The 27,797-nt window shown below is 50.5% G+C and overlaps 1 protein-coding gene across 1 annotated transcript in view; it reads left to right on the top strand.

Annotated features, from left to right (window-relative positions):
- ZNF512 (zinc finger protein 512) overlaps positions 1-27,797 on the top strand; it is a 478,050-nt gene that overhangs the window by 17,477 nt on the left and 432,776 nt on the right. The window contains exons 5-7 of the mRNA XM_075594694.1: positions 10,438-10,524; positions 11,378-11,502; positions 16,001-16,087. Coding sequence (XP_075450809.1) covers positions 10,438-10,524; positions 11,378-11,502; positions 16,001-16,087 — 299 coding nt within the window. The remainder of the gene's footprint in view (positions 1-10,437; positions 10,525-11,377; positions 11,503-16,000; positions 16,088-27,797) is intronic.

Raw genomic sequence — 27,797 nt, forward strand, 5'->3', positions numbered from 1 at the left:
TCCTAGAATAAGGCTGGGTACCTCACTACCTGCCGCCCGTCTCCTAGAATAAGACTGGGTACCTCACTACCTGCCGCCTGTCTCCTAGAATAAGGCTGGGTACCTCACTACCTGCCGCCTGTCTCCTAGAATAAGGCTGGGTACCTCACTACCTGCCGCCTGTCTCCTAGAATAAGGCTGGGTACCTCACTACCTGCCGCCTGTCTCCTAGAATAAGGCTGGGTACCTCACTACCTGCCGCCTGTCTCCTAGAATAAGTCTGGGTACCTCACTACCTGCCTCCTGTCTCCTAGAATAAGACTGGGTACCTCACTACCTGCCGCCTGTCTCCCAGAGTAAGGCTGGGTACCTCACTACCTGCCGCCTGTCTCCTAGAATAAGGCTGGGTAACCTCACTACCTGCCGCCTGTCTCCTAGAATAAGGCTGGGTACCTCACTACCTGCCGCCTGTCTCCTAGAATAAGGCTGGGTACCTCACTACCTGCCGCCTGTCTCCTAGAATAAGGCTGGGTAACCTCACTACCTGCCGCCTGTCTCCTTGAATAAGGCTGGGTAACCTCACTACCTGCCGCCTGTCTCCTAGAATAAGGCTGGGTACCTAACTACCTGCAGCCTGTCTCCCAGAGTAAGGCTGGGTACCTCACTACCTGCCGCCTGTCTCCTAGAATAAGGCTGGGTAACCTCACTACCTGCCGCCTGTCTCCTAGAATAAGGCTGGGTACCTCACTACCTGCCGCCTGTCTCCTAGAATAAGGCTGGGTACCTCACTACCTGCCGCCTGTCTCCTAGAATAAGGCTGGGTACCTCACTACCTGCCGCCTGTCTCCTAGAATAAGGCTTGGTACCTCACTACCTGCCGCCTGTCTCCTAGAATAAGGCTGGGTAACTACCTGCCGCCTGTCTCCTAGAATAAGGCTGGGTACCTCACTACCTGCCGCCTGTCTCCTAGAATAAGGCTGGGTAACTACCTGCCGCCTGTCCCCTAGAATAAGGCTGGGTAACCTAATTACCTGCCGCCTGTCTCCTAGAATAAGGCTGGGTACCTCACTACCTGCCGCCTGTCTCCTAGAATAAGACTGGGTAACCTCACTACCTGCCGCCTGTCTCCTAGAATAAGGCTGGGTAACCTCACTACCTGCCGCCTGTCTCCTAGAATAAGGCTGGGTACCTCACTACCTGCAGCCTGTCTCCCAGAATAAGGCTGGGTAACTACCTGCCGCCTGTCTCCTAGAATAAGGCTGGGTACCTCACTACCTGCCGCCTGTCTCCTAGAATAAGGCTGGGTACCTCACTACCTGCCGCCTGTCTCCTAGAATAAGACTGGGTAACCTCACTACCTGCCGCCTGTCTCCTAGAATAAGGCTGGGTAACCTCACTACCTGCCGCCTGTCTCCTAGAATAAGGCTGGGTACCTCACTACCTGCCGCCTGTCTCCTAGAATAAGACTGGGTAACCTCACTACCTGCCGCCTGTCTCCTAGAATAAGGCTGGGTAACCTCACTACCTGCCGCCTGTCTCCTAGAATAAGGCTGGGTACCTCACTACCTGCCGCCTGTCTCCTAGAATAAGACTGGGTAACCTCACTACCTGCCGCCTGTCTCCTAGAATAAGGCTGGGTAACCTCACTACCTGCCGCCTGTCTCCTAGAATAAGGCTGGGTACCTCACTACCTGCAGCCTGTCTCCCAGAATAAGGCTGGGTAACTACCTGCCGCCTGTCTCCTAGAATAAGGCTGGGTACCTCACTACCTGCCGCCTGTCTCCTAGAATAAGGCTGGGTACCTCACTACCTGCCGCCTGTCTCCTAGAATAAGACTGGGTAACCTCACTACCTGCCGCCTGTCTCCTAGAATAAGGCTGGGTAACCTCACTACCTGCCGCCTGTCTCCTAGAATAAGGCTGGGTACCTCACTACCTGCAGCCTGTCTCCCAGAATAAGGCTGGTAACTACCTGCCGCCTGTCTCCTACAATAAGGCTGGGTACCTCACTACCTGCCGCCTGTCTCCCAGAATAAGGCTGGGTAACTACCTGCAGCCTGTCTCCTAGAATAAGGCTGGGTAACTACCTGCCGCCTGTCTCCTAGAATAAGGCTGGGTAACTACCTGCCGCCTGTCTCCTAGAAGAAGGCTGGGTACCTCACTACCTGCCGCCCATCTCCTAGAATAAGGCTGGGTACCTCACTACCTGCCGCCTGTCTCCTAGAATAAGGCTGGGTACCTAACTACGTGCCGCCTGTCTCCTAGAATAAGGCTGGGTACCTAACTACCTGCCGCCTGTCTCCCAGAATAAGGGTGGGTACCTCACTACCTGCCGCCTGTCTCCCAGAATAAGGCTGGGTACCTCACTACCTGCCGCCTGTCTCCCAGAATAAGGCTGGGTACCTAACTACCTGCCGCCTGTCTCCTAGAATAAGGCTGGGTACCTCACTACCTGCCGCCTGTCTCCCAGAATAAGGCTGGGTACCTCACTACCTGCCGCCTGTCTCCCAGAATAAGGCTGGGTACCTAACTACCTGCCGCCTGTCTCCTAGAATAATGCTGGGTACCTCACTACCTGCCGCCTGTCTCCTAGAATAAGGCTGGGTACCTCACTACCTGCCGCCTGTCTCCTAGAATAAGGCTGGGTAACCTAACTACCTGCCGCCTGTCTCCTAGAATAAGGCTGGGTAACCTCACTACCTGCCGCCCGTCTCCTAGAATAAGGCTGGGTACCTAACTACCTGCCGCCTGTCTCCTAGAATAAGGCTGGGTACCTCACTACCTGCCGCCTGTCTCCTAGAATAAGGCTGGGTACCTAACTACCTGCCGCCTGTCTCCTAGAATAAGGCTGGGTACCTCACTACCTGCCGCCTGTCTCCTAGAATAAGGCTGGGTACCTCACTACCTGCCGCCTGTCTCCTAGAATAAGGCTGGGTAACCTCACTACCTGCCGCCTGTCTCCTAGAATAAGGCTGGGTAACCTCACTACCTGCCGCCTGTCTCCTAGAATAAGGCTGGGTAACCTAACTACCTGCCGCCTGTCTCCTAGAATAAGGGTGGGTACCTCACTACCTGCCGCCTGTCTCCTAGAATAAGGCTGGGTACCTAACTACCTGCCGCCTGTCTCCTAGAATAAGGCTGGGTACCTCACTACCTGCCGCCTGTCTCCTAGAATAAGGCTGGGTACCTCACTACCTGCCGCCTGTCTCCTAGAATAAGGCTGGGTAACCTCACTACCTGCCGCCTGTCTCCTAGAATAAGACTGGGTACCTAACTACCTGCCGCCTGTCTCCTAGAATAAGGCTGGGTAACCTAACTACCTGCCGCCTGTCTCCTAGAATAAGCCTGGGTACCTCACTACCTGCCGCCCGTCTCCTAGAATAAGGCTGGGTACCTCACTACCTGCCGCCTGTCTCCTAGAATAAGGCTGGGTACCTCACTACCTGCCGCCTGTCTCCTAGAATAAGGCTGGGTACCTCACTACCTGCCGCCTGTCTCCTAGAATGAGGCTGGGTACCTCACTACCTGCCGCCTGTCTCCTAGAATAAGGCTGGGTACCTCACTACCTGCCGCCTGTCTCCTAGAATAAGGCTGGGTACCTCACTACCTGCCGCCTGTCTCCTAGAATAAGGCTGGGTACCTCACTACCTGCCGCCTGTCTCCTAGAATAAGGCTGGGTACCTCACTACCTGCCGCCCGTCTCCTAGAATAAGACTGGGTACCTCACTACCTGCCGCCTGTCTCCTAGAATAAGGCTGGGTAACCTAATTACCTGCCGCCTGTCTCCTAGAATAAGGCTGGGTAACCTCACTACCTGCCGCCTGTCTCCCAGAATAAGGCTGGGTAACCTCACTACCTGCCGCCTGTCTCCTAGAATAAGGGTGGGTAACCTCACTACCTGCCGCCTGTCTCCTAGAATAAGGCTGGGTAACCTCACTACCTGCCGCCTGTCTCCTAGAATAAGGCTGGGTAACTACCTGCCGCCTGTCTCCTAGAATAAGGCTGGGTACCTCACTACCTGCCGCCTGTCTCCTAGAATAAGGCTGGGTAACCTAATTACCTGCCGCCTGTCTCCTAGAATAAGGCTGGGTACCTCACTACCTGCCGCCTGTCTCCTAGAATAAGGCTGGGTACCTCACTACCTGCCGCCTGTCTCCTAGAATAAGGCTGGGTACCTCACTACCTGCCGCCTGTCTCCTAGAATAAGGCTGGGTACCTCACTACCTGCCGCCTGTCTCCTAGAATAAGGCTGGGTACCTCACTACCTGCCGCCTGTCTCCTAGAATAAGTCTGGGTACCTCTCTACCTGCCTCCTGTCTCCTAGAATAAGACTGGGTACCTCACTACCTGCCGCCTGTCTCCCAGAGTAAGGCTGGGTACCTCACTACCTGCCGCCTGTCTCCTAGAATAAGGCTGGGTACCTCACTACCTGCCGCCTGTCTCCTAGAATAAGGCTGGGTAACCTAACTACCTGCCGCCTGTCTCCTAGAATAAGGCTGGGTACCTCACTACCTGCCGCCTGTCTCCTAGAATAAGGCTGGGTACCTCACTACCTGCCGCCTGTCTCCTAGAATAAGGCTGGGTACCTCACTACCTGCCGCCTGTCTCCTAGAATAAGGCTGGGTAACCTCACTACCTGCCGCCTGTCTCCTTGAATAAGGCTGGGTAACCTCACTACCTGCCGCCTGTCTCCTAGAATAAGGCTGGGTACCTAACTACCTGCAGCCTGTCTCCCAGAGTAAGGCTGGGTACCTCACTACCTGCCGCCTGTCTCCTAGAATAAGGCTGGGTAACCTCACTACCTGCCGCCTGTCTCCTAGAATAAGGCTGGGTACCTCACTACCTGCCGCCTGTCTCCTAGAATAAGGCTGGGTACCTCACTACCTGCCGCCTGTCTCCTAGAATAAGGCTGGGTACCTCACTACCTGCCGCCTGTCTCCTAGAATAAGGCTTGGTACCTCACTACCTGCCGCCTGTCTCCTAGAATAAGGCTGGGTACCTCACTACCTGCCGCCTGTCTCCTAGAATAAGACTGGGTAACCTCACTACCTGCCGCCTGTCTCCTAGAATAAGGCTGGGTAACCTCACTACCTGCCGCCTGTCTCCTAGAATAAGGCTGGGTACCTCACTACCTGCAGCCTGTCTCCTAGAATAAGGCTGGGTACCTCACTACCTGCCGCCTGTCTCCTAGAATAAGGCTGGGTACCTCACTACCTGCCGCCTGTCTCCCAGAATAAGGCTGGGTAACTACCTGCCGCCTGTCTCCTAGAATAAGGCTGGGTACCTCACTACCTGCCGCCTGTCTCCTAGAATAAGGCTGGGTACCTCACTACCTGCCGCCTGTCTCCTAGAATAAGACTGGGTAACCTCACTACCTGCCGCCTGTCTCCTAGAATAAGGCTGGGTAACCTCACTACCTGCCGCCTGTCTCCTAGAATAAGGCTGGGTACCTCACTACCTGCCGCCTGTCTCCTAGAATAAGACTGGGTAACCTCACTACCTGCCGCCTGTCTCCTAGAATAAGGCTGGGTAACCTCACTACCTGCCGCCTGTCTCCTAGAATAAGGCTGGGTACCTCACTACCTGCCGCCTGTCTCCTAGAATAAGACTGGGTAACCTCACTACCTGCCGCCTGTCTCCTAGAATAAGGCTGGGTAACCTCACTACCTGCCGCCTGTCTCCTAGAATAAGGCTGGGTACCTCACTACCTGCAGCCTGTCTCCCAGAATAAGGCTGGGTAACTACCTGCCGCCTGTCTCCTAGAATAAGGCTGGGTACCTCACTACCTGCTGCCTGTCTCCTAGAATAAGGCTGGGTACCTCACTACCTGCCGCCTGTCTCCTAGAATAAGACTGGGTAACCTCACTACCTGCCGCCTGTCTCCTAGAATAAGGCTGGGTAACCTCACTACCTGCCGCCTGTCTCCTAGAATAAGGCTGATTACCTCACTACCTGCAGCCTGTCTCCCAGAATAAGGCTGGTAACTACCTGCCGCCTGTCTCCTACAATAAGGCTGGGTACCTCACTACCTGCCGCCTGTCTCCCAGAATAAGGCTGGGTAACTACCTGCAGCCTGTCTCCTAGAATAAGGCTGGGTAACTACCTGCCGCCTGTCTCCTAGAATAAGGCTGGGTAACTACCTGCCGCCTGTCTCCTAGAATAAGGCTGGGTACCTCACTACCTGCCGCCCATCTCCTAGAATAAGGCTGGGTACCTCACTACCTGCCGCCTGTCTCCTAGAATAAGGCTGGGTACCTAACTACGTGCCGCCTGTCTCCTAGAATAAGGCTGGGTACCTAACTACCTGCCGCCTGTCTCCCAGAATAAGGGTGGGTACCTCACTACCTGCCGCCTGTCTCCCAGAATAAGGCTGGGTACCTCACTACCTGCCGCCTGTCTCCCAGAATAAGGCTGGGTACCTAACTACCTGCCGCCTGTCTCCTAGAATAAGGCTGGGTACCTCACTACCTGCCGCCTGTCTCCCAGAATAAGGCTGGGTACCTCACTACCTGCCGCCTGTCTCCCAGAATAAGGCTGGGTACCTAACTACCTGCCGCCTGTCTCCTAGAATAATGCTGGGTACCTCACTACCTGCCGCCTGTCTCCTAGAATAAGGCTGGGTAGCTCACTACCTGCCGCCTGTCTCCTAGAATAAGGCTGGGTAACCTAACTACCTGCCGCCTGTCTCCTAGAATAAGGCTGGGTAACCTCACTACCTGCCGCCCGTCTCCTAGAATAAGGCTGGGTACCTAACTACCTGCCGCCTGTCTCCTAGAATAAGGCTGGGTACCTCACTACCTGCCGCCTGTCTCCTAGAATAAGGCTGGGTACCTAACTACCTGCCGCCTGTCTCCTAGAATAAGGCTGGGTACCTCACTACCTGCCGCCTGTCTCCTAGAATAAGGCTGGGTACCTCACTACCTGCCGCCTGTCTCCTAGAATAAGGCTGGGTAACCTCACTACCTGCCGCCTGTCTCCTAGAATAAGGCTGGGTAACCTCACTACCTGCCGCCTGTCTCCTAGAATAAGGCTGGGTAACCTCACTACCTGCCGCCTGTCTCCTAGAATAAGACTGGGTACCTAACTACCTGCCGCCTGTCTCCTAGAATAAGGCTGGGTAACCTAACTACCTGCCGCCTGTCTCCTAGAATAAGCCTGGGTACCTCACTACCTGCCGCCCGTCTCCTAGAATAAGGCTGGGTACCTCACTACCTGCCGCCTGTCTCCTAGAATAAGGCTGGGTACCTCACTACCTGCCGCCTGTCTCCTAGAATAAGGCTGGGTACCTCACTACCTGCCGCCTGTCTCCTAGAATAAGGCTGGGTACCTCACTACCTGCCGCCTGTCTCCTAGAATAAGGCTGGGTACCTCACTACCTGCCGCCTGTCTCCTAGAATAAGGCTGGGTACCTCACTACCTGCCGCCTGTCTCCTAGAATAAGGCTGGGTACCTCACTACCTGCCGCCTGTCTCCTAGAATAAGGCTGGGTACCTCACTACCTGCCGCCCGTCTCCTAGAATAAGACTGGGTACCTCACTACCTGCCGCCTGTCTCCTAGAATAAGGCTGGGTAACCTAATTACCTGCCGCCTGTCTCCTAGAATAAGGCTGGGTAACCTCACTACCTGCCGCCTGTCTCCCAGAATAAGGCTGGGTAACCTCACTACCTGCCGCCTGTCTCCTAGAATAAGGGTGGGTAACCTCACTACCTGCCGCCTGTCTCCTAGAATAAGGCTGGGTAACCTCACTACCTGCCGCCTGTCTCCTAGAATAAGGCTGGGTAACTACCTGCCGCCTGTCTCCTAGAATAAGGCTGGGTACCTCACTACCTGCCGCCTGTCTCCTAGAATAAGGCTGGGTAACCTAATTACCTGCCGCCTGTCTCCTAGAATAAGGCTGGGTACCTCACTACCTGCCGCCTGTCTCCTAGAATAAGGCTGGGTACCTCACTACCTGCCGCCTGTCTCCTAGAATAAGGCTTGGTACCTCACTACCTGCCGCCTGTCTCCTAGAATAAGGCTGGGTACCTCACTACCTGCCGCCTGTCTCCTAGAATAAGGCTGGGTAACCTCACTACCTGCCGCCTGTCTCCCAGAATAAGGCTGGGTAACCTAATTACCTGCCGCCTGTCTCCTAGAATAAGGCTTGGTACCTCACTACCTGCCGCCTGTCTCCTAGAATAAGGCTTGGTACCTCACTACCTGCCGCCTGTCTCCTAGAATAAGGCTTGGTACCTCACTACCTGCCGCCTGTCTCCTAGAATAAGGCTGGGTACCTCACTACCTGCCGCCCGTCTCCTAGAATAAGGCTGGGTACCTCACTACCTGCCGCCTGTCTCCTAGAATAAGACTGGGTAACCTCACTACCTGCCGCCTGTCTCCTAGAATAAGGCTGGGTAACCTCACTACCTGCCGCCTGTCTCCTAGAATAAGGCTGGGTACCTCACTACCTGCAGCCTGTCTCCCAGAATAAGGCTGGGTAACTACCTGCCGCCTGTCTCCTAGAATAAGGCTGGGTACCTCACTACCTGCCGCCTGTCTCCCAGAATAAGGCTGGGTAACTCACTACCTGCAGCCTGTCTCCTAGAATAAGGCTGGGTACCTCACTACCTGCCGCCTGTCTCCCAGAATAAGGCTGGGTAACTACCTGCAGCCTGTCTCCTAGAATAAGGCTGGGTAACTACCTGCCGCCTGTCTCCTAGAATAAGGCTGAGTAACCTAACTACCTGCCGCCTGTCTCCTAGAATAAGGCTGGGTAACTACCTGCCGCCTGTCTCCTAGAATAAGGCTGGGTACCTAACTACGTGCAGCCTGTCTCCTAGAATAAGGCTGGGTACCTCACTACCTGCCGCCTGTCTCCTAGAATAAGGCTGGGTACCTCACTACCTGCCGCCTGTCTCCCAGAATAAGACTGGGTACCTCACTACCTGCCGCCTGTCTCCTAGAATAAGGCTGGGTACCTCACTACCTGCCGCCTGTCTCCTAGAATAAGGCTGGGTACCTCACTACCTGCCGCCTGTCTCCTAGAATAAGGCTGGGTAACTACCTGCCGCCTGTCTCCCAGAATAAGGGTGGGTACCTCACTACCTGCCGCCTGTCTCCTAGAATAAGGCTGGGTAACCTCACTACCTGCCGCCTGTCTCCTAGAATAAGGCTGGGTAACCTCACTACCTGCCGCCTGTCTCCTAGAATAAGGCTGGGTACCTCACTACCTGCCGCCTGTCTCCCAGAATAAGGGTGGGTACCTCACTACCTGCCGCCTGTCTCCTAGAATAAGGCTGGGTAACCTCACTACCTGCCGCCTGTCTCCTAGAATAAGGCTGGGTAACCTAACTGCCTGCCGCCTGTCTCCTAGAATAAGGCTGGGTACCTCACTACCTGCCGCCTGTCTCCTAGAATAAGGCTGGGTAACCTCACTACCTGCCGCCTGTCTCCTAGAATAAGGCTGGGTAACCTCACTACCTGCCGCCTGTCTCCTAGAATAAGGCTGGGTACCTCACTACCTGCCGCCCATCTCCTAGAATAAGGCTGGGTACCTCACTACCTGCCGCCTGTCTCCTAGAATAAGGCTGGGTAACCTAACTGGAGGAGTACGCAGAGCGCAAGAACTCCTCTCGTAGGTAAATGGTAGTTCACAGGAATCAGATCAACATGTATTAAAAGAGAAAAGATCATGGTACAATACAGTTTAATAAACAAAAATTCTCAGAGCAGTGAGCTCCAGTTCACTCACATGCTCCATGCTGATCATAAAAGGCAGTGTAACCAACTCAGGGTTTAGGAGCGACGCCGACAGTACAGCAAACACAGCTCACACGTATCCTCTGGGTAGGATGAGTCTCATCCGCATCCGAACAGCGTCTGAGGTCACGGGACTTCCTCGGCTCTCCTCCAATGGTAAGGGAGGTAACGAGCTACGGAGTCAGCGTCAGCGCTGCGATCTTTACATCGGGAGAACAGCTGGTTCACAGGAAACCGGCAAGAGGCTCCACACAGCTCACGAATCACTGCGCAATTGCAAATAACCCTACGCGTTTCATCCGGGTATTCGGACTTCTTCAGGGGGGTAACCTAACTACCTGCAGCCTGTCTCCTAGAATAAGGAGTAATAAAAGGAGACGTGCACCGTGCTAGTGTTAACCCTGCTCTTCATATAGTGTGCTAATCATGCCTGTATAGTAAGTAATGTGGGGAATGAATATGACACACACACACACACACACACACACTACTCCTAGTTTAGGATTGGAGGGCTTGCTTGAGAACATGCCGTTATTCTCTCTCCCTGTTTATAATCACACACTTCAGTGGGAAATTGCCGTTGATTTCTGAGGGGACATTGTTTCAGTAAATAATGGTTCAGGCACAGAGAACCCCTTTAGCACGTCTCACCCCCCGCCCCCCAAGACCGGTGACCGAGCCCCTCTGGAAAACCTTCTCCTTTCTGTGTCTCTTACCCAGGTATGAAACCTCGGCCGGGGGTCCTGGCCGGCCGGGGCCAGAAAGCCCCCCCGTGTGTGAGGAAGGAGCCTCCGTCCTATGCAGCAGGTAATAGGTAAATGCAGCTCGCTGAGCTCGGCCCTGTCCTTCACCTACAGGTCACTGTGTGCAATGAGGGGCCGCAGTGTCCGTCCCTTAACTCGCAGCTGGCAAAAGAGTAAGCAATGCAGCACTGGACACTAAGGGGTTAAAACGGGTGTGGTGCAGATAAAGCGAATGTATTTTCCGGGCACAGGGCCCTCGCGGGATCACGGTAATAATACCTGGCTCCCGGAGGATCATACAGGGACACGGCTCAGTGTGGGACAGAGGACATACTCCTCCTCACTTAGTCTTGTACGGGACTGATGCCGTACGTCTTATTGGCTACAAATACACAGAGACACTCCACTATGGATGTCTGTAGGAGGTGCAATGTACACCGCGTTACAGGGGAATTCCTACCCAGGGGTGCTGCGCTATCGCATGGGAAGCCTGGGCGCGGGGGCTCTCGTGGCATGGAAAGGCGGAGGCTATCGGCGCTTTGAAAGGAAGGGGGCGCTCTGCCGCCCTCCCCGCGCTCTGCCGCCCTCCCCGCGCTCTGCCGCCCTCCCCGCGCTCTGCCGCCCTCCCCGCGCTCTGCCGCCCTTCCCGCGTTCTGCCGCCCTCCCCGCGCTCTGCCGCCCTCCCCGCGCTCTGCCGCCCTTCCCGCGCTCTGCCGCCCTTCCCGCGCTCTGCCGCCCTTCCCGCGCTCTGCCGCCCTTCCCGCGCTCTGCCGCCCTTCCCGCGCTCTGCCGCCCTTCCCGCGCTCTGCCGCCCTTCCCGCGCTCTGCCGCCCTCCCCGCGCTCTGCCGCCCTCCCCGCGCTCTGCCGCCCTCCCCGCGCTCCTTCTCCTCTGACCTCGGTGTTGCCGATCTTGCAGGGAGCCCCGAGGAGCGCTGGTACCTGGAGATCCTGCATCTGGGACGTGTTATTTGTCCCAAGTGCCGCTGCGTGGGCAGGAAGACCGTGGAGGGGCTTAAGAAGCACATGTCCAACTGCAGACAGGTGAGAGAGAGGCCGCGTCATAACCGCACCTGTCACATGTCCAACTGCAGACAGGTGAGAGGCCTCGTCATAACCGCACCGTTCTCATGTTCACCTGCAGACAGGTGAGAGAGGCCGCGTCATAACCACACCTGTCACATGTTCACCTGCAGACAGGTGAGAGAGGCCTCATCATAACCTCACCGTTCTCATGTTCACCTGCAGACAGATGAGAGGGGCCGCGTCATAACCGCACCTGTCACATGTTTACCTGCAGACATGTGGGGCCTCGTCATAACCGCACCTGTTTCATGTTCACCTGCAGACAGGTGAGAGAGGCCTCGTCATAACCGCACCGTTCTCATGTTCATCTGCAGACAGGTGAGAGGCCTCGTCATAACCGCACCGTTCTCATGTTCACCTGCAGACAGGTGAGAGAGAGGTCTCGTCATAACCGCACCATTCTCATGTTCACCTGCAGACAGGTGAGAGAGAGGTCTCGTCATAACCGTACCGTTCTCATGTTCACCTGCAGACAGGTGAGAGATGCCTCATCATAACCGCACTGTTCTCATGTTCACCTGCAGACAGGTGAGAGGCCTCGTCATAATCGCACCGTTCTCATGTCCACCTGCAGACAGGTGAGAGAGAGGCCTCGTCATAACCGCACCGTTCTCATGTCCACCTGCAGACAAGTGAGAGAGAGGCCGCATCATAACCGCACCGTTCTCATGTTCACCTGCAGACAGGTGAGAGGCCTCGTCATAACCGCACCGTTCTCATGTCCACCTGCAGACAGGTGAGAGAGAGGCCGCATCATAACCGCACCGTTCTCATGTTCACCTGCAGACAGGTGAGAGAGAGGTCTCGTCATAACCGCACCATTCTCATGTTCACCTGCAGACAGGTGAGAGAGAGGTCTCGTCATAACCGAACCGTTCTCATGTTCACCTGCAGACAGGTGAGAGAGAGGCCTCGTCATAACCGCACCGTTCTCATGTTCACCTGCAGACAGGTGAGAGATGCCTCATCATAACCGCACCGTTCTCATGTTCACCTGCAGACAGGTGAGAGGCCTCGTCATAACCGCACCGTTCTCATGTCCACCTGCAGACAGGTGAGAGAGAGGCCTCGTCATAACCGCACCGTTCTCATGTCCACCTGCAGACAGGTGAGAGAGAGGCCGCATCATAACCGCACCGTTCTCATGTTCACCTGCAGACAGGTGAGAGGCCTCGTCATAACCGCACCGTTCTCATGTTCACCTGCAGATAGGTAAGAGAGGCCTCGTCATAACCACACCGTTCTCATGTTCACCTGCAGACAGGTGAGAGAGGCGTTGTCATAACCGCACCGTTCTCATGTTCACCTGCAGACAGGTGAGAGGCCTCGTCATAACCGCACCGTTCTCATGTTCACCTGCAGACAGGTGAGAGAAACCTCGGCATAACCGGACCGGTCACATGTTCACCTGCAGACAGGTGAGAGAGGCCGCGTCATAACCACACCTGTCACATGTTCACCTGCAGACAGGTGAGAGAGGCCTCATCATAACCTCACCGTTCTCATGTTCACCTGCAGACAGATGAGGGGCCGCGTCATAACCGCACCTGTCACATGTTTACCTGCAGACATGTGGGGCCTCGTCATAACCGCACCTGTCTCATGTTCACCTGCAGACAGGTGAGAGAGGCCTCGTCATAACCGCACCGTTCTCATGTTCATCTGCAGACAGGTGAGAGGCCTCGTCATAACCGCACCGTTCTCATGTTCACCTGCAGACAGGTGAGAGAGAGGTCTCGTCATAACCGCACCATTCTCATGTTCACCTGCAGACAGGTGAGAGAGAGGTCTCGTCATAACCGTACCGTTCTCATGTTCACCTGCAGACAGGTGAGAGAGAGGCCTCGTCATAACCGCACCGTTCTCATGTTCACCTGCAGACAGGTTAGAGATGCCTCATCATAACCGCACCGTTCTCATGTTCACCTGCAGACAGGTGAGAGGCCTCGTCATAACAGCACCGTTCTCATGTCCACCTGCAGACAGGTGAGAGAGAGGCCGCATCATAACCGCACCGTTCTCATGTTCACCTGCAGATAGGTAAGAGAGGCCTCGTCATAACCGCACCGTTCTCATGTTCACCTGCAGACAGGTGAGAGAGAGGTCTCGTCATAACCGCACCATTCTCATGTTCACCTGCAGACAGGTGAGAGAGAGGTCTCGTCATAACCGTACCGTTCTCATGTTCACCTGCAGACAGGTGAGAGAGAGGCCTCGTCATAACCGCACCGTTCTCATGTTCACCTGCAGACAGGTGAGAGATGCCTCATCATAACCGCACCGTTCTCATGTTCACCTGCAGACAGGTGAGAGGCCTCGTCATAACCGCACCGTTCTCATGTCCACCTGCAGACAGGTGAGAGAGAGGCCTCGTCATAACCGCACCGTTCTCATGTCCACCTGCAGACAGGTGAGAGAGAGGCCGCATCATAACCGCACCGTTCTCATGTTCACCTGCAGACAGGTGAGAGGCCTCGTCATAACCGCACCGTTCTCATGTTCACCTGCAGATAGGTAAGAGAGGCCTCGTCATAACCACACCGTTCTCATGTTCACCTGCAGACAGGTGAGAGAGGCCTCGTCATAACCGCACCGTTCTCATGTTCACCTGCAGACAGGTGAGAGGCCTCGTCATAACCGCACCGTTCTCATGTTCACCTGCAGACAGGTGAGAGAGGCCGCATCATAACCGCACCGTTCTCATGTTCACCTGCAGACAGGTGAGAGGCCTCGTCATAACCGCACCGTTCTCATGTCCAACTGCAGACAGGTGAGAGAGAGGCCTCGTCATAACCGCACCGTTCTCATGTCCACCTGCAGACAAGTGAGAGGCCTCGTCATAACCGCACCGTTCTCATGTCCACCTGCAGACAGGTGAGAGAGAGGCCTCGTCATAACCGCACCGTTCTCATGTCCACCTGCAGACAGGTGAGAGAGAGGCCGCATCATAACCGCACCGTTCTCATGTTCACCTGCAGACAGGTGAGAGGCCTCGTCATAACAGCACCGTTCTCATGTCCACCTGCAGACAGGTGAGAGAGAGGCCGCATCATAACCGCACCGTTCTCATGTTCACCTGCAGACAGGTGAGAGGCCTCGTCATAACCGCACCGTTCTCATGTTCACCTGCAGACAGGTGGGAGGCCTCGTCATAACCGCACCGTTCTCATGTTCACCTGCAGATAGGTAAGAGAGGCCTCGTCATAACCGCACCGTTCTCATGTTCACCTGCAGACAGGTGAGAGAGAGGTCTCGTCATAACCGCACCATTCTCATGTTCACCTGCAGACAGGTGAGAGAGAGGTCTCGTCATAACCGTACCGTTCTCATGTTCACCTGCAGACAGGTGAGAGAGAGGCCTCGTCATAACCGCACCGTTCTCATGTTCACCTGCAGACAGGTGAGAGATGCCTCATCATAACCGCACCGTTCTCATGTTCACCTGCAGACAGGTGAGAGGCCTCGTCATAACCGCACCGTTCTCATGTCCACCTGCAGACAGGTGAGAGAGAGGCCTCGTCATAACCGCACCGTTCTCATGTCCACCTGCAGACAGGTGAGAGAGAGGCCGCATCATAACCGCACCGTTCTCATGTTCACCTGCAGACAGGTGAGAGGCCTCGTCATAACCGCACCGTTCTCATGTTCACCTGCAGATAGGTAAGAGAGGCCTCGTCATAACCACACCGTTCTCATGTTCACCTGCAGATAGGTGAGAGAGGCCTCGTCATAACCGCACCGTTCTCATGTTCACCTGCAGACAGGTGAGAGAGGCCTCGTCATAACCGCACCGTTCTCATGTTCACTTGCAGACAGGTGAGAGGCCTCGTCATAACCGCACCGTTCTCATGTTCACCTGCAGACAGGTGAGAGAGGCCGCATCATAACCGCACCGTTCTCATGTTCACCTGCAGACAGGTGAGAGGCCTCGTCATAACCGCACCGTTCTCATGTCCAACTGCAGACAGGTGAGAGGCCTCGTCATAACCGCACCGTTCTCATGTCCAACTGCAGACAGGTGAGAGTTTTCACCCTCCGGAAAGATTTGCCCTTTCTGTAATCCCATGCCTAGTAAAAGCCTAAATAAAAAAACACCCAAAGCACGGTCAGAAGGCGAAGCGGCACTGTCACCAAAGCACGGTCACAAGGATGAGCGTCACGTGGCACACCCACCAAAGCAGGATCACAAGAAGCGTCCTGTGGTACTGCCACCATAGCAGGATCACAAGGAGGAGCTACCGTGGCACACTCACCACAGCATGGTCACAAGTGTGAGCGTCCCGTGGCACTCTCACCACAGCACGGTCACAAAGAGGAACGTCCCATTACATGTTGTATGTTGCGTGTCGCATTGCTTGCATCTTGTTTGATGTGTGTTGTGTTCCTTACATGTTGTATGATGCGTGTTGCGTTGTCGGTATATTTGTGTTAATGCACTTTTCTTTCCGTGTCCCAGGAACCCTACACGTGTCAGCACTGCGGGAAGCAGCTCCGATCCTTGGCTGGCATGAAGTACCACGTCATGGCCGATCACAGCCACATGGTAAGCGTGACTTGCATAAAGTACCACGTCCATGGCCGATCACAGCCACAGGGTAAGCGTGACTTGCATAAAGTACCACGTCATGGCCGATCACAGCCACATGGTAAGCGTGACTTGCATGAAGTACCACGTCATGGCCGATCACAGCCACATGGTAAGCGTGACTTGCATGAAGTACCACGTCATGGCCGATAACAGCCACATGGTAAGCGTGACTTGCATGAAGTACCACGTCATGGCCGATCACAGCCACATGGTAAGCGTGACTTGCATGAAGTACCACGTCATGGCCGATCACAGCCACATGGTAAGCGTGACTTGCATAAAGTACCACGTCCATGGCCGATCACAGCCACAGGGTAAGCGTGACTTGCATGAAGTACCACGTCATGGCCGATCACAGCCACAGGGTAAGCGTGACTTGCATGAAGTACCACTGTCACGGGAGACCAGGTTATTTACGCCTTTTTACCAGGATCATTCATTGAGCAAAGCAAGATAATGAAATAAATTGTGATTTTTTTCACAGAAATAGGCATACACACAGTGAAACACAAAATACAGATGAAAAACACACTGGGGGTCGAAAACTAGACTGTTCTAGGTGCAGGGAACTCTAAATAAGAGTTTTCCCCTGACCGGGACTTAGCCCGAAATCTCCTGGTTCCCAAATCGGCGTGAAGTTCCACACGCCACCGCTCCCTTATCTGCAGAGAACTTGGACTCCTTTTGACCGGGAGTTAGTACCAAACTTCTAGAACGTAAACTGGCTTACAATCCCAGCCGCGATTGCTACGTTGAATTCCGAAAGTCCAAGCTTATTTACAGTGCACAACAGTACATACAGCACTATCACAGTATTAATAAAATATACTTTCATGTCTTCCTATGGGGAATGGAATAGAAAGATGCACTTTTATTCCTATCAGCCTGTACTCCCCACACACCATCTATGGGACTTAGACCGGACTCTTGAAAGTTCTCTCCCAACCTCATATATGGTTGGAGCACCCATGAACCCAATACAGGTTCTGGGCTACCTGGGCATTAACTGGGGTATCCCCTTTAACCTAGGGACCCCTCATAGTAAAAGGGACACTTTTCATCCCTTTGCCCCATTTACCTTTCTGGGCTATGCTGAAGCAGGGAACCATAGTGGTGTCGCACAAGCGTTTTTAAGTGGAGATATTGCCGGGACAATGTGCCTACATGTATCCGAGAATCAGGCGTGATTCCCGGGTACATTTATTGGGGAACCGACAACTCCGGAACCGAACTACCTAGGCACATTCTGTCAACGGTGGTTCCGCAAACCCCCCCCTCCCCATGAAACACATACACTAGCAATCCCTGCTCGCTGGCATACCTGGACAGGAAAAAACACAGAAAATCTTTATTGCCGCATATTACAGGTTATGCATATACAGTTACTGGGCTGACTCTCTTGAACCCTTATACTCGGATCAGAGGTAACCAAAACAGGGCTTGCCCTTTATTAAGAGCCTGGTTACCCCCTCACCGTCACAGGAGGCACCTGCCATTAACTCCCCCTATGTGTATCCATAATGTCACCAAGGGGGGGTGGGGGGGGGGGTTGTGGAGGAATTTTTGTCAGAATGTGTCTAGGTAGTTGGGTCCAGAGTTGCTGGATACCCCAAAAATGTACTCACCGCTACTGTTCCCTGCTTCAGCACAGCCCAGAAAGATAAATAGGGTATAGGGATGCAAAGTGTCCCTATAACTATGAGGGGTCCCTAAGTTAAGGGGTATACCCAGTTAAAGCCCAGGTCACTCAGAACAAGTATAGAGGTTCTGGGGTGCTCCAACCATATATAAAGCTGTGAAGGGATTTTTAAAGTCCAGTCCAAGTCGATTTGATAGTGTGTGGGAAATAAAGGCTAGTAGAAAATAAATGCAGTTTTTTATTCTATTCCCAATACCCAGAGACTTAGGACATGCAACAGTATATTTTATTAAAAGTGTTTAATACAGTATGTACAGTTGTGCACGGTAATGAGCTGGGACTTTCAGAACCAATGTTCTGAGTGAGTAACTGGGCTACCAACTTGGTGCCAGTGAGTCTACTCGGACATCGGGCATGAAAGCCACAGAGGATGCCAGAGGTGTGAAGAACATTTGGATGAAAGGATTGGGGTGCTCAAACCCGCAGCAACTCCATCCAATTACATAGGTGATTAAATATTAACCCTGGAGATACCAGTGGGAGTGGGTAGGTAAATATAGACTTGTAAGCATCACAGTGACAACAGTCAAACTTAACTATCGCAGTCTAAACCAATAAGCCCCACTCACGTCACCTCCAGGGTTCCTCTGCCGGCGTGCCAGCCATGAAGGATCCAGAATCCAGAGTCATTCAGTAGAAAAAACGAATGGCGCACAGCCAGGGAGCCAGGTGTGGAATAAAAAACTTTTTCTTTTATTGCAGCATGGTGAGAGACAAATTTGCCCCCTTGGGGGACACAGACCGGGACCTCCTACGCGTTTCGGACCAACAGGTCCTTTATCAAGGAGTATGGGATATGCTCAGAGTGGGCACCTTAAATACCTAGTTCTTAATAGGCAAATTACAAAAATCTGTGAAATTATTTCGCGGGCCTACTGCGCATGCGCGTGACGTCATCCGGGGCGCCGCTCCAACAACCCTGAGAATTGTGGGTAAGAACCGCCCCCTGCAGTACCTCGCGCATGCTCACAGCGGACCGCGAGGAAATGTGGTATTCCCTTACTCTCTGCCTCCGCTCCCGCACATAGTGACGTCACCACGCCTCTCCGATTGGCTGAGGCACACCGCTGCACCACCATTGGCTATGCTGGGCAGACGAGGCAGCTCCAATCGCGCAGAGTCCCGTGGGCATACACATAGGGTACAGACAGAATGCAGAGAAAGGTTAGATCTATATAAAGTACACAATAAGAGCGGACTAATAAAGAAATATAAATTATTATATGCTCTTATTGACAATGGTGCCCCTCCTAACAGCAGATCCCATATGTAAAAAGACATACAGTGGTGAGTACATAAACAGGATATATAATCCATATCAGCATAGTGCTGTCATTATTTACATGCATACACAAACATTATTAAAAACAATTTAAGACAATCAACAAGACTTTCTGTGTTATGTCTTATTTTTCAATGTCTCCAAGGGTGAAGAAGAATGAACTGTACTATTGTATATCATACATATCCTTTCAATATTTAATTTATCAATAATTCTCAGATGAAATCATGACAATTGCCCTGACCAAAAAGCTACAATTCTGATAAGAGGCAAAAAGCCACATAAATTCTAAATCATAAGGGCTCCAACAGTTTTTCAGGGTCTAATGCATACTTGATGAAGTGGAATAATTACAGAAAATAGTGTTCAGAAAACAGTGTTGTGGCAGAATAATAATTCATATGATTTTATGCTTTTGCATCTTAAGGCAATATGCTATTTTTTTATATTATTTTTACAGCAAAGTAGCAATGATGTAATTCTAAGATATTACTTATAGAACATTAAACCATTATTTTTTAAGGAAATGGCCCAGGTTCCATTCAACATTTAGACCGCAGGGTGTTCTGGTCTGGAGCATAAATATCCAATATGCCTCCCTGCGGTCCAAAAGGTTGAGTAGGTCACCCCCTCTTTCTCTCAAAAAGATCTTTTCGATTCCTTGAACCTTTAACCCATTTATATTACCTTTGGGGCATTGGGTAAAATGTTTTGAGACCGGATGAGATGTGTCTCCTTTTTTAATTAATCTAATATGCTCTAGTATTCTGTTCTTGAGTGGTCTGATTGTCCTGCCTACGTAGTTAATTCCGCACCCGCAGGTTAGGAGGTAAATCACGTATTGGGTGTCGCAGTTGATAAACGACTTTATCGGAAATTCATTATTGGATCTAAGACCCCTAAAATGTTGTGAAGGGATCATGAATTGGCAAATCTTGCACCCTCCACATCTGTATGAGCCCTTAGTTACAAATTTTCTAGTGGACAGAGTGGAGGACGCGACATAACTTGGTGACACATAGCTTGCAATGGTTTTTGCCTTACGGTAGACAAAACGGGGGCCCTTCTTGACGCAGTCCTTAATGCTACCATCCATTTGTAGGATGTTCCAATGCTTACGTATAATATTCTGAACCTTATCACTACATCTATTATATTGGGTAATCATAAGTGGAACATCCCCTTTCGCGAAGTTAGTGTCTTTTTTGTTATTATTACTAGAAGTTACTACATCCTTGCGTGAGTCACCCTTGATATTTTTGAGCAAATCCTCTCTATTCATCAATGCGATTTCTTTGGATGTATTGATTAAACGTTCCATGTTGTAGCCCCTCTGGTGGAAACGATGGCATAATTCCTCAGACTGACGAGAAAAAGCCTCCTCTGTGGAGCAATTCCTCCTCAGTCTGAGGAACTGGCCTTTGGGGATACCCCTAATGACCGCAGGCAGATGACAGCTGTCTGCTCGTAATAGCATGTTCCTTGCATTCGGTTTTCTGAACGTCTCCGTTTGGATTTGGCCTTTGATATCAATAAACAGTCGGAGGTCCAGATAGTCAATGTGTTGTGTATTGAAATTATAAGTGAAAGCTAAATTAAGATGGTTAGAATTTATATATAGAAAAAAATTGTGCAAGGTGTCTAAATCCCCTTCCCAAACCATGATCAGGTCATCGATGAACCTTCTATAAAATGTGATGTGTTTCCGAAAAGGATTTGTGCTCGAAAAAATAAACAGTGATTCCCACCACCCCATAAACAAATTCGCGTACACCGGTGCAAAGCTCGTGCCCATTGCTGTACCCCTTTGTTGTAAATAAAAAGTGTGATCAAATAAAAAATAATTGTGCGTCAATAGGAATTTTATGGCATCTAAAATAAATGCTGTCACCCCCTGGTCATGTCTTATAACTGAATATAGGGACGTTACGTCCATGGTTACCCAAATAGATTGTGGGCTCCATCTTACATCTTTTAAATTAGAAATGAGATCCCCTGAATCCAACAAGAAGGAGGTAGATCCCTCACAAAGGGTTGTAGGTATTGATCAATGTATTTTGATAAACCATCTCCCAAAGATTTTTTTGCTCAAAAATAGCAAGGATGTAGTAACTTCTTGTAATAATAACAAAAAAGACACTAACTTCGCGAAAGGGGATGTTCCACTTATGATTACCCAATATAATAGATGTAGTAATAAGGTTCAGAACATTATACGTAAGCATTGGAACATCCTACAAATGGATGGTAGCATTAAGGACTGCGTCAAGAAGGGCCCCCGTTTTGTCTACCGTAAGGCAAAAACCATTGCAAGCTATGTGTCACCAAGTTATGTCGCGTCCTCCACTCTGTCCACTAGAAAATTTGTAACTAAGGGCTCATACAGATGTGGAGGGTGCAAGATTTGCCAATTCATGATCCCTTCACAACATTTTAGGGGTCTTAGATCCAATAATGAATTTCCGATAAAGTCGTTTATCAACTGCGACACCCAATACGTGATTTACCTCCTAACCTGCGGGTGCGGAATTAACTACGTAGGCAGGACAATCAGACCACTCAAGAACAGAATACTAGAGCATATTAGATTAATTAAAAAAGGAGACACATCTCATCCGGTCTCAAAACATTTTACCCAATGCCCCAAAGGTAATATAAATGGGTTAAAGGTTCAAGGAATCGAAAAGATCTTTTTGAGAGAAAGAGGGGGTGACCTACTCAACCTTTTGGACCGCAGGGAGGCATATTGGATATTTATGCTCCAGACCAGAACACCCTGCGGTCTAAATGTTGAATGGAACCTGGGCCATTTCCTTAAAAAATAATGGTTTAATGTTCTATAAGTAATATCTTAGAATTACATCATTGCTACTTTGCTGTAAAAATAATATAAAAAAATAGCATATTGCCTTAAGATGCAAAAGCATAAAATCATATGAATTATTATTTTGCCACAACACTGTTTTCTGAACACTATTTTCTGTAATTATTCCACTTCATCAAGCATGCGCGAGCGACGGCAGGGGGCGGTTCTTACCCACAATCCTCAGGGTTGTTGGAGCGGCGCCCCGGATGACGTCACGTGCATGCGCAGTAGGCCCGCGAAATAATTTCACACAGATTTTTGTAATTTGCCTATTAAGAACTAGGTATTTAAGGTGCCCACTCTGAGCATATCCCATACTCCTTGATAAAGGACCCGTTGGTCCGAAACGCGTAGGAGGTCCCGGTCTGTGTCCCCCAAGGGGGTAAATTTGTCTCTCACCATGCTGCAATAAAAGAAAAAGTTTTTTATTCCACACCTGGCTCCCTGGCTGTGCGCCATTCGTTTTTTCTAGTGAAGAACATTTGGGCAGGAGGGAAGGGCTCAAGTACCCAAGTCCTGGGATGAATGGAAGTCCAGAATATACACACATATAAGTGATCACAGAGGATCACCAAAAATTCCCTAATGGTTGCACTCAAAATAGGTCACACTAGTAGTGATAGTGTGAACATAATAAAGGCTATGAATAGCCCAACCCTTAAGTATGGTCAACCGCACCAGGTCACACAAAAGTGCACAAAAAATAATAAAATTTTATTGAACCATAAATAAAATCCGACTAAACAAAGGTTAAAATCATACAATAAAAAATAAAAAAATCCCCATAAGATGAATGGAGGCAAGGAATGCTATCAATGTAATGTAATGTATATACACTTAGTTATTTAGACATAGTGCTGTGCAAGGATGTGTATATATATATATATATATATAAATATATATAGTGCCCTATTTGGTAGCTGGCAAGACAGATAACTACTTATCACCAAATATATAAGGTGTACTGCAGTGGTGCCATGTAATTAAGGTATATATGGCTATATTATACTAATTAAGTATATATGGCTAGCAGTAGGTAAAGTGCCTGTAGGAATATATGCTGTCTGCAGAACTGCAAAAAAAACAGTATGGTAGATGTAGGGACACAAGAAACCTTGATACAGGCATACCCCGCTTTAAGGACACTCACTTTAAGTACACTCGCGAGTAAGTACATTTCGCTCAATAGGCAAACAGCAGCTCGCGCATGCGCCTGTCAGCACGTCCTGAACAGCAATACCGGCTCCCTACCTATACTGAAGCTGTGCGCAAGCGGGGAGACTACAGAGCCTGTTACAAATGCCTTATTTACATAAGTTGTGCACGTATATGACAATTGCCATACAGTACATGCATCGATAAGTGGGAAAAAGGGAGTGCTTCACTTTAAGTACATTTTCACTTTACATACATGCTCCGGTCCCATTGTGTACGTTAATGCGGGGTATGCCTGTATATAGCTTGCAGAACAGGATACTATGTAGCTATCAGGTATATCTGGTAAAGCTGAAGTATGCCATAAAGTAAGACAATATAGGTGGAAGAATATTTGTAGCCACCACATATATATCAGATGTATTGCAGATAAACCATATAGTGAGGTAAGTACATACACCTTTGAGGTGTCGCCACTGAGGAGTAGATTCCGGAATCTCTCTTCATCAGAGAGGGAGGCTTTGTTATCTCTCAAGTCCAATGATTCCCTGGTCATTAAAGGGGCTGCTAAAGGGGGGGGGGCTGTGGTAGTCCAGAGTAGGACCCAATACAGAGATGAGGCTTTACGCCAATTAAATGATGTCATCTTATTCTATACTCAAAAACCACACCACAATTTCTTAAACAACTTGGATACCTCTTAGATGATGGATCTCATCTAGGAGTTCTTGATCCTAGAGAGTTAGAATTTTTATTTCAACCATACCCTACAGTCCCCGTTTTTCACCATCTTCCAAAGGTCCATAAGACATTGGTCTCCCCACCTGGGAGGCCAATTGTCTCTAGTATTGGATCTTTGGGAGATGGTGTTTCCAGATATGTGGATCATTATTTACAGAGTTTTGTAAGAGAACTTCCCTCTTACATCAGGGACAGTAGCGACTTATTGGAACAGTTGGATTCTATCATCTGGCAAAAAGGTTTTATATGGGTTACGTTGGACATCACATCCCTGTATACGGTTATAGACCATCATCGGGATGGCAGCTGTCAGACATTTTCTTGAACACTCCACTTTGTCACTTGTACAGAGCACTTTTATTTTAGACTGTATTCACTTTCATCTCACACACAATTATTTTATGTTTGGGGTTTTCTATCTCCAAACACGTGGAACCGCTATGGGCACTAGTTTTGCCCCCTCTTATGCAAACCTATTCCTAGGTTTGTGGGAGTCGGACCACGTGTTTGGTGATAGAACACCCGAAACATCGACAGTTTATCACTTTTTACAAACGTTATATAGATCTTATTTTTATTTGGCACGGGGGTGTAGATTCAATTTTATTATTTATAGATTATCTTAATGACGACAATTTAAGTTTACACTTCACTCACACATACAATTTTCATCACATACATTATCTGGACGTGTTATTATTTATTGATATTAATATGTTTATCAGTTCAGATGTTTATAGGAAACCTAATTCATGCAACACCTTTCTTAGAGCTGACAGCTGCCATCCGAAGTCCCTTTTGAGAAATATTCCAAAGGGACAATTGATGAGATTAAAAAGAATTTGCTCCAACAATGAGGATTTTATCAAACAATCACATGAACTTCTTACTAGGTTCCAAGATAGGGGCTACCCACCCACAGATCTGGAAAAATCATTAGAGGAAGTGAATAAAATCACCAGGGAACAATTATTGCTTAAACAAAGGAAAACATCTCCCAAACATGATACTAGGGCTATCAATCAGCCATTATTCATTACTCAATACAATACTCAAGTAGGTCAAATCAAACACATTATTAAACATTGGGAGATCCTTTCGGGGGATTCTCTTTTGAAACATGTTTATGGGGAAGGTTCCCAGTTCGTCTTTAAGAAAGCCAGAACCATTGCCAATTCAGTCTCCCTTAGTGTTTTCTCTAGCAAACAAAATAACAATACTAGACTGTTACCTAAGGGGAGTTTCAAATGTCTTAAATGTATTTCATGTAAATATATGCTTCCTAATTCATCATTTACATCGTTTGTCACTGGGTGTGAGTTCCCTGTTACGTCCTTCATTAACTTTGATACCACATTCGTAATTTATATTTTAAATTGCGGATGTGGTAAACAGTACGTGGGCCGCACCACTCGTGCCCTGAAGGCTCGTATTAGAGAACATATGAGACTTATTAGAAAGGGAGATCTCACTCACCCAGTGGCACAACATTTTACCAACTGCAGATTAGGAAGTATTGACACATTTTCTTATATGGGTTAGAGCAAGTGCCAAATCCCATCAGAGGTGGCAATAGGGTGGAACTTCTAGACCAGGCCTGCACAACTCGTAAAGCGAGAAGGGCCGAACTGCTCCAAGGAAAAAAAAATTGGGCCGCACGGGTAAAATCATCATCATCATCATCATCTCTCCTCCAGCACCTCTCATCATCATCATCCTCATATATCTCCTCCAGCACCCCTCATCATCATCCTCATATCTCCCCCAGAACCCCTCACTATCAACCTTTGCGATACTCCCCATCTATCTCATACCCCCATCTCCCCCTCACCCACACACATAATACTCCCTCTCCATATCAAACACACAATACCCCCCTGCACAGCACACACATCCCACCCCCCTGCACCTCACACCACTTTCCTCCCCTGCACCTCACACCACTTTCCCCCCCTGCACCTCACACCACTCTCCCCCCCTGCACCTCACACCACTCTCCCCCCTGCACCTCACACCACTCTCCCCCCCTGCACCTCACACCACTCTCCCCCCCTGCACCTCACACCACTCTCCCCCCCTGCACCTCACACCACTCTCCCCCCTTGCACCTCACACCACTCTCCCCTCCTGCACCTCACACCACTCTCCCCTCCTGCACCTCACAACACTCTCCCCCCCTGCACCCCACACCACTCTCCCCCACTGCACCTCACACCACTCTCCCCCCCTGCACCTCACATCACTCTCCCCCCTGCACCTCACATCACTCTCTCCCCCTGCACCTCACATCACTCTCTCCCCTTGCACCTCACATCACTCTCTCCCCTTGCACCTCACATCACTCTCTCCCCTTGCACCTCACATCACTATCTCCCCTTGCACCTCACATCACTCTCCCCCCCTGCACCTCACATCACTCTCCCCCCCTGCACCTCACATCACTCTCCCCCCCTGCACCTCACATCACTCTCCCCCCCTGCACCTCACATCACTCTCCCCCCTGCACCTCACATCACTCTCTCCCCTTGCACCTCACATCACTCTCTTCTGCACCTCCCATCACCCCTGCACCTCCAATCACCCCTGCACCTCCAATCACCCCTGCACCTCACCCCCTGCACCTCCAATCACCCCCCTGCACCTCACCCCCTGCACCTCACATCACCCCTCCTGCACATCACCTCCCCCCTCCTGCACATCACCTCCCCTGCACCTCACCCCCCCTGCACCTCACCTCAATGCACCTCACCTCCCCCCCCTGCACCTCACCTCAATGCACCTCACCTCACCCCCCTTCACCTCACCTCAATGCACCTCACCCCCCTGCACCTCACCCCCCTGCACCTCACCTCAATGCACCTCACCCCCCTGCACCTCACCTCAATGCACCTCACCCCCCTGCACCTCACCTCAATGCACCTCACCCCCCTGCACCTCACCTCAATGCACCTCACCTCACCCCCCTGCACATATCCACGTTGGGATCAGGGGGGGGGGAGCGGCCGCAGAAGAGCTCAGCTGGCTGTGACTTCCCCCTCCGTCCCACATTGCGAGCGGGGGGTGGGTGGGGGGGGGAGGGAGCAAGGAGCAGGAGCAGGCCCTGCGCATGCGCGCCGGGACCGCGGGGAATCGCCGCCATTTTTTTTTTCAAAGGTTTTTGGGTTTTTTTCAAAGTTTTTTTTTTTTTTTAATCTCATCGAGGGCCGCACAGAGAGGCCAGGCGGGCCGCGTGTTGTGCAACCCTGTTCTAGACAAACGAGAACTTTATTGGATCTTTACTTTAAAAACCAGAATACCCTATGCCCTTAACTCTGATTGGGATCTGACACCCTATCTACATTGATTAATAATTGTCTTCCTCTACTACATTTGTTTGTTAATTGGTTGATTTGTTAATTGGTTGATTTGATTTATTAATTTTTTGCCCTATTTCCTCATGCCTCTGGGGGATGTCCTGCATTTTATGCAGGTTAAATCCTGAGAAGGGAGAATTATGATCATATATCATCTCTTTATATATTAGCAAATTGTACTATCATCTATTTTTTATAGGTGTTCATACATATAATTATTCAATTTCTATATTAATTTTCCCTGTTTTGTACATTGCCCTCATTCACACTTGCTATGGGTGTGTTATATTTACATAGTTTCATTAATAACTTAGAATATAAATACAATTTTTGTTCAAGCATATGATTGTTCCATGTCAATAGTGTATTAATTGATATATAATATTTCATTATACAGCTAAACCCCGTTATAACGCGGTCCTCGGGGTCCACCCCGAGACCACCGCGTTACTAACGGGGTCGCGCTAATTTAAAAAAAAAAAATGGCCGCCGCATCAGTGTTTTTACCCGCGGTCCCGGCTTCCCCCTGCCACCGCGTGACAGGAGATGGGAGGGGGGATTCCCCTCCG

This window comes from Ascaphus truei, chromosome 4 (assembly GCF_040206685.1).
Source record: "Ascaphus truei isolate aAscTru1 chromosome 4, aAscTru1.hap1, whole genome shotgun sequence".
Taxonomy (NCBI): domain Eukaryota; kingdom Metazoa; phylum Chordata; class Amphibia; order Anura; family Ascaphidae; genus Ascaphus; species Ascaphus truei.